Raw genomic sequence first — 7,852 nt, forward strand, 5'->3', positions numbered from 1 at the left:
CCAACAATCGATGTACCGGACGGTACTAGACTTTGGAGGGGTACGGCTATGCAAGGGTGCCGTGGTTGGCGTCAACAGCTTCTGCTGTGCTGTCGCCTGAACAGATTCATGGCCAGGGCTCGCATCATGCACGACGCATGTGCAAGCACAGTGTACAGGTCCATGGGCCCGTACACGAGGTACGCTGTGTACAACACGTACCACAGCTACCATAAGTGCTCCGTGCACGTCATGTGTGTCATGCACGACGAGTTCATTACGTGGAACTCCTGGCAGGCTGCTCGACAGCAGCCAGTGCCGATGGTCACGGTACGGGCGTTGACTCACAGCGTCCAGAGCGCATCGGGTCGTGGTATGGTGCATATCCTTTGCACCTATACCAGTGTCTGTCACAGACACCATGTACCTTGATGGTACTCGACCGTGGTGGGGCACATCTCACCACTATGCCACTGCGGCATTGGTGTCTGGCATTGACACCGAGTACTCACGGGTACCAGCCCATGGTGATGCAAGCAGACATCACCACGGTGTCATGCTCGGCGCGGCACCAGTTACGACTGCGTGCGTTGCCTCGACCACCACCTGGTCAGTTGTGTGTGCACTCGTGCACCACACTTGGGTTATGGCTCCACGGCCCATTATACCCGGCGCGTTGCGTACATCACGTACCGCAACCGCTTTGTCGGCGGGTGAGACGCTCCGTTCACCCTACTCGACAGGTCGTTCATGACCAAGGGACCAGTGCGTTGATTGCACTAGGCCCGCGCTTCGCCTCGTGTGTGGGTTGCTTGCAACCCCAACACTGCTGATTCGCTCAGCGATTTCCGAGGCACCTTGCGCCCGTGGCTTTCTTCGCCACTATGTCTTGTTCGGCTAGAGCTACCGCAGCTCTAGCCCGGCTGTTCGTCTCCAGCCTGCAGTCGATGTACATCGACGCCTGGTTCCGTTAGGAACTTGGTCTTACCTCAAGACCAGAGAGAAAAGGTATTTCCGAGCCTCTCCCCCACTTACACTCGAGACTATTGAGTCTCTCGTGGCTTGTGATATCCACTGGCAGCACGCATACAGCGACTTCCTTATCAGTTATGGTCTGAGTGACCTTGCGTGGAACTTTGTTACCCACGCTCGGAGCACCGAATGTCGGTCTCCTTAAGCAGCTTCACTGCTTGCGGAACTTGTTACCCGCAGTGTGGACCTATGTTACCCACCTGGTGAATGCCCTTAGGCACCACCACTGTCGAAGCGCATACGGCGCGACGACCTTCGGTGTTGGGATCGGCTGGTGTGGCAGACCCGCCCACACACCGGACAGAGTTGGTGTCCACCGACCGAGTCAGAGGAGTCCGGGCCCTGGACTCCGAGTCACTTGAAGCGACGTCGGCCTGAACAAGGTTCAGACCCGACTTGCGGCGGCTGACGTGACGTGGCACTTCGTTACCCACGTCGTGATGTCTCGTTGACGACATCTGAGGCACTCGAGACCTCGTGTGGCACTGTGTTACCCACACAGGAAACATGGACAATGCCTTCCTCTTCAGTTATAGTCTGGGCGACTGCGTGTGGTACTGTGTTACCCACACAGGAAGCGCATTCAGCGGCTTCCTCTTCAGTTAAGGTCTGGGCGACCGTGTGGTCCTAAGTTACCCACCTGGTTAGCGCTTAAAGGCATAACCACTGTCGAAGCCCGTACGGCGCGACGACCTTCGGCGTTGGACGCTGCTGGTGTAGCAGGTCCACACGCCGGGCAGAAGACCCATGCCCGTGGCATTGCCGCAGCGTAGCATGGTCTTGCTGTACGCAGAGCTGTCGGCGCGTTGACAGCTCCGTGACGCTTCTGCGTCCTGGCGGTCTATATCAGACGCCCCAGTCATGACGGAGGTGGGAACATGACTCACCAATGCTCCGTCATAGACCTGGACTGGTAGGCCCTTCTCAGCCTTGCCACACCAAAGTCCGGGCTGTGCCTTATGTTCGGCACAGCCATGTTGTTCATGGCGAGAACTGCGAGTGACACCGCGGTGCGCGAGTTCATCGAGCCGAAACGTTCAGGTCCGTTGAGGACCATTGGTACTTCTTTCACCGTACCAAAGGCTAGTCCACCAAGGACCAGCCCACGACCGCCACTCTGACATAGAGTGCAGTCGGATGTCGCTATGCCAAGCGACGTTCCGGCGGCGTATCAACGCCCCAGAACTCATCAAACGTTCAAGGGGTCCCGTACCCCCGTACACCGAGTGTACTACCAGCAGCCCATCACTGCCCTTCACCGGTTTGAGAGAACCACGTCTCTCTGGGCTAAGTCCCGTGGTGCGCACAGCCTGCACACCCATCACGAAGTCTTAGCGCTCTTCAGTAGGGCATACCGCCTCTACTGGTGGCCGGGGCGTCTTCGTCCACCTGGCCGTGGCCTGCGCCACCGGACTTGGGGTCCACGGGCTGTCTTCTTCCCGAGGACGAGCGAGGGACACACACCCTGGTAGTGTCCATGTCCGCCGCATCCATAGCAGCGGACCAAGCTCTCGGCTGAGCTTAAGTCCATGGGTTCGGGCTCGCTGTACGCACCGGTATCAACGGGCTGCGTGACAGCAGGAGCAACAGCGTCATTGCTGCGATGCACCGCCTCCCGAGGAACGCCATTTTCATCGTGGCGATGTTCCTCTTCTCGAGGAGTACCAGCCTGCTTGTGGCTGAACTCTTCTTGGAGGGCGATTCGAATCGCCTCCTCCATAGTTGTTGCTTGCACCCGGAATAGCTGGGTGCGAGCAGGACCGACCTTCAGGCCGTCCATGAAGACTGTTGTCTTAACGTCTTCAGGCAGAGGATTCCCTGCCAGAGATGCCACCAACGTGCGCATCTCTTGCGCGTACTCCTGCAGCTCACGTTTACCTTGCTTACACGCGAGAAAGCGTGAGCGCTGGCGGAACTCGTTGTTCGCCGGTAGAAACGCGGCTCGAAGCTGCTCACACAGCTGAGCCCAGGATGCAAAGCATCCAGGAGATGTCGTCTCCCTGGTGTATGCCCAGTGCTTGGCACGTCCACCAAGGTTGGACAGGGCAAACGCCACCCGAACTGGCTCGTCCGAGATGAGACCCGCCTTCATGGCGATCTCCACCTCACGGACCCAGAAGTGAAGGTTCTCTCCTTCCTTCCCCTCAAACGCGGGGACCTTCAGCCACACCGGCTTAGGCCTGGTTGCCTGGGGAGCGGCCATTGTGGCCTCCAAGCTCCCGCGGACGTGAGCGATGAGACCACGCTCGTAGGTCTCAAACGCGGTCACGCGTTCTTGTTGCTCGGCAGGCGTCGCCGCCGCCAAGCTGCGAAGGACATCTTGTCCAAAGATGCCTCCCATCTTCCGAACAGACTCGTACTGTGAGTCGTTCAAGCGAGGAAACTCGCTTCGGTCCATCTTGGCTCAAACGTTGAGCGCACAGAGGATTCAGGTAGCTCAATCTAACCGCGATGGTGTTGGATTGACTACGAGTGCTACCAAGTGTGACGGGGTCACACAGCACCTTGCACAGAGGAAGTGCTTAAGGGTATTAATTACCCGAGTGAGCGTAAGTCCACGTGTTCCCGGCCTCAGTGGGAACGGTTTGCTACTTAGAGGAGTAGATTTAAGACTGATGTATTTATAAGTAAGATAAGCTTGGGTCTCATACAAAGTAGAGGTTACCTATAGTGGAGCTAAGTAGTCATGCCCTGACTGGTTCCGAGAGCACCTGGTACCGTGTACCAGGTGTCCACAAGAGTGACGGGTCACTCTTTATGTAACATGGGGCACACTGGATTGTACCCCGTTACAGACCGCACAGCCCATACTTAGTCGACTCCGATGACGCTGGCGATCTACTCTTAGTGCATTAACCAACGCAAATCGAAGAATGGCGACCGTCTCCAAGCGTGCGAGAGCCAACCGCTGTAAAATTGCAGAATGTGAGTCCTGAAATAGTAGTACTTTAAAGTCGTGCCTTGAGCGATACTCAAAGTGAATACCATATAGCACGGTAGTAATAGTAGTAAAAGTATTTGTATTAGTAATACTAAAAAGAAATATTTGGAGATGCTATTAATCCCTGACTGTAGTATTATAAGTAAGCACCTCTGAGTCCGAAAACTCTGATATGCATCGACAGGCCCTGGAGCGTCTTTTGCTGGGCGCGTGCACATGCCAACTGGCCATCGCGTTCATCTCAACCACGACTGGCGGCACTATTTCCATCGCTGGTTGGTGCATTGTCTCTTTGCTGCTGGTTCTGCATTCCCCACGACGCGAGCTCTCGCCGCTTTACTCGTCGCTCTGTGTGTGGGTCCTCTGTCCAGTGCTGTTCCCAAGAACTACGCCTGCTACCACCTCCGTCTGGCCGTTACATCCCGCATTTGACGCCTTCGGCTTCATCTCTGTGGCTCTGGCTTGGGCCTCATCGCTGCTCTTCCCCTGGCCAGACTTCTCCCAGCTACATGGTCCCTATCAGGGCATCGGCTGTCGCTCGAGGCGCCTCGGTGGCGTCGAATGCCGCGTCTTCTACCCGTCAACGGACATCCCGCGGTCTGATACTAAGAAGACCAGCCACTTGGTGCCGTATTTACACCATGGTCGCCACCTCATGAAGGGACTTGGCGTTTTCTCCAAGAAGCCGGCTTGGCTCTTCCACAACATGAGCAACGCGCATCTCGCAGCTTTACAAGACGCTCCGGTGGCGTCGTCTCCAGCCGCTTCGATCGGCTGGCCACTGGTTGTCTTTAGTCACGGACTAGCTGGGTCACTCGAGCTCTACTCGTACGTGAACCAGGAGCTCGCGAGCCATGGAAACGTGGTCGTGGTGCTTAACCACTGCGACGGATCGGCTTGCGTGTGCAGTCCGGAGCCTGGCCGCGTTGAGTACTACCAGCAGATCACACCAGAAGTTCGAGACGACATTAATGGAGCAGGTTTTCGCTTCCGCAACGGGCAACTGCAGCAGCGCGTTAGTGAAGTACGTGCAGTACTGGATGCGATCAAGCAAGAAGCTACAGTAGACAGCGTCTTCAGTCGCTGCGATCTTACCAGCGTGAGTGTTGCCGGACACTCGTTTGGGGCCGCTACAGCGCTCAGTGCTGCACACCAAGACGCGCGTTTCAAGAAGATGGTGCTACTGGACGCATGGATGGAGCCGCTGGACCATGCCGTGCGTGACGGATTGGGTCCGCGTGTCCCTGCGCTGCATTTGATGTCGGAACACTTTCTTCACTGGCGTCCCAATGCTGAGAGCACCGAGCGTCATGCGCGTGGATGTACTCATGCACAGTCACGCCTCACGTGGTTGCGTGACACGCGACACAGCAATTTCTCGGACATTCCCGTGTTTTCGCCGACAATTAACCGACTCCTCAAGTCTGCCGGCAAGATTGATCACTTCTACGCTCTCCAGGCTATCGGCCAGTTGTCAGCCGCCTTCTTGGCCGGCAATTTTGATGCCCGTGCTGCCGAATTTCCTGAACTACACCTTGTCACCAGCGCCAAGTAGAGGAACAAGTCTCCGGATAAGCAAGAATAAAACTGCGTAAGTTCTTGTGAAGACCAATGATTCTCCAAAGAACTTCCCCATTTATTTACTTAACGACTAGTTATAATATTACGCTAATACTCACACTCAGGCTTCTCTGTCTCCTCTGCCCTCATATTTGTTTGTCTTGGGCACGAATTCATGAGCGCTAGCAGCTTGGACCTCCTCCTTTTAATCGACTCGTGTTACAGGTGCTGAGCGCAACTCCGTCTTCTGCGAGTCCCGGCGAAGGAAAAAGTTCTTGACGTCGGTGGTGGTGCTGAGTAGCACAGGCAGTAGTAGCATGCCGTTGAGCACACCACAGAGCACCACCAACATGTACATGCGGAAGTAGTACTTCTTGAACACGCGCGAGTCGGCAAGAGTCAAAACGCTGAGACCGATGATCTTGGTGATGGTGATACCGAAAATCACTGATGTGAATACTTGACGAAGGGCATCGCGAGCGCGCTCGTCACCTGTGCCTTGCGCCTTGGCGAAAAATCGGACGTAGTGACCGCAGAATTCCACTGCAATTCCGGCAGCGATGATGAGGTTCACAATCGACAGACCGTTGAGCATGATGTCCAGAGGCTGCATCAGACCCAACACCTGCACCACGAGGTTTGTCGCCATCAATGCGATCGTCAGCGAGTAAAAGACGTTGCCCAGATACAGCGTCGTGATCACGAAGATAGCAGCCAGTGCGAGCCCGATGAGCCGGTAGGCGTCTTTTATCACAGTCAGATACTGCTCGAAGTACACGTACGTCAGCGAGTAGACCCAGATATCCACACCTGTCTTCTCGCTGATCCACTCGGCCGCCGCTAGATTCTGTTTGTACGAGTCGATGTAGCGCTGCTGCGTCGGATTGGACGTGCCCGTCACCATGTACGACCAAGCCGTGATCTCGTCACCGTAACCGCTGCTGTTGATCTTCACCGCAGGCGTCGAAGCGTTCACAGTCGGAATTGGCTCATCGTCAATACTAAACTGGCCACGGTAGATGGAACCACCACCGTACGAGCACGACGTGCCGGCACTAGCAGTAGCGAACATACTGAAGAGCGACATGTACTGAGCCTGCGGTACCGGCGGTACGGTCACCGACGTAGCCAAACACGTGTCGGCTTCCGCGCGCAGAGTTGTGTACGTATCGTTGCCGCTCTCGATCGGAACGTACGCACCCTCGGAATCCACACGACAGCACTCACTGTCAGGGTTCACGAAGCCCCAGTAGTCGTCCATCCACGAATAAGTCGTACCCGGACTGATGTGAGTGACAGTCTTGTCGCCATGGTTGGCCAGCGCGTTCATGATGTTCGGGATCGAGTAGGTACCACAGATATCCTTCGACTTACAGAAGATCGTCTCCACACTCTCATCGTTCAGCGACCACGTCTCCGGGTTGCGTCCGTAGCCTGTTTCAACAATGAAGTACACCGGCACACCAGTTGCCAGATACACGTCCAGCGCATTGAAGTAGTCAATCATGTACGAGTCCGATGGCATCGCTTCCTTCTGGGGAAGACCCTGGTCCAGCGACTCCATCGAATAGATGGACCACAGTGTCCATCCAAGGAAGACCAATAGCACGAGCAGCTTCACGAGTTTGTAGGTCAAGAACGACGCGTACACATCCACGCAGTGGTCGAGAACATCCGTCAATGTGCGGTTCTCCGGTGTCATAGAACGACGAGCATCTTCGGGTGCAGGCGTCTTGGGCTCCAATGACACCAGGGGCTCTGCTGTTTGCTGGGTCTGCGGGCCAGCGGCACGAGCCTGAGCCTTTACGTACGAGGCACGCTTGAATATGATGTCATACTTGCCACTCAGCTCACGACGTTTGTCCAGAGTGAGAACAGACAGGAACAAGGTCATCTGGAAGCAGAAGTTAATCGCCACGGCGCAACAGGCCATAGCTGCGAACCAGAGCACCACAGGCATCGCCGAGATGGAACCGAAGGCAAACGCCACTGATTCCGCTGCAGACGCCATGAAAATACTGGGGCCAATGTACGCCAGACTCTCGGACACGATCGTCGTGGTGATCTCCTCGATCGCCTTCGGGTTGTGCTCGAGACCAACAAAGAGACTGGGCTGTTCACGACGCATTTGATCCTCCTTTTCAGTCATAGCGTGGATCAGCAAGAAGATGTTGTCAACACCGATTGCCAGCGACAGGAAAGGAACGACCTCCATAATAATCAGCTGCAGCTTGACTCCGAACCACATATAGAGACCGATAGTCGACGCCACACCACACACGATACTCATCACACCGCAGAAACCACGCGACAATCTTGGACGAGATGAAAAACTCACGA

The 7,852-nt window shown here is 55.7% G+C and overlaps 2 protein-coding genes across 2 annotated transcripts; one reads left to right on the forward strand and one right to left on the reverse strand.

Moving 5' to 3' along the window:
• Positions 1-4,124: 4,124 nt before the first annotated feature.
• On the forward strand, positions 4,125-5,362 carry PITG_20138 (uncharacterized protein; the record flags this gene model as incomplete). The annotated part of the gene is made up of 2 exons (XM_002895877.1): positions 4,125-5,168; positions 5,324-5,362. The coding sequence occupies 2 exons, from the start codon at positions 4,125-4,127 to the stop codon at positions 5,360-5,362; spliced, it is 1,083 nt and encodes a 360-aa protein (XP_002895923.1).
• Positions 5,363-5,717: 355 nt separating this feature from the next.
• PITG_20139 (Resistance-Nodulation-Cell Division (RND) Superfamily) lies at positions 5,718-7,802 on the reverse strand (the record flags this gene model as incomplete). Its single annotated transcript, XM_002895878.1, has 1 exon — positions 5,718-7,802. One exon carries the CDS (start codon positions 7,800-7,802, stop codon positions 5,718-5,720), a length of 2,085 nt encoding a protein of 694 aa, XP_002895924.1.
• Between the last annotated feature and the right edge of the window lie 50 nt (positions 7,803-7,852).

This window comes from Phytophthora infestans, genomic scaffold (assembly GCF_000142945.1).
Source record: "Phytophthora infestans T30-4 supercont1.124 genomic scaffold, whole genome shotgun sequence".
In the NCBI taxonomy this organism is placed as follows: domain Eukaryota; phylum Oomycota; class Peronosporomycetes; order Peronosporales; family Peronosporaceae; genus Phytophthora; species Phytophthora infestans.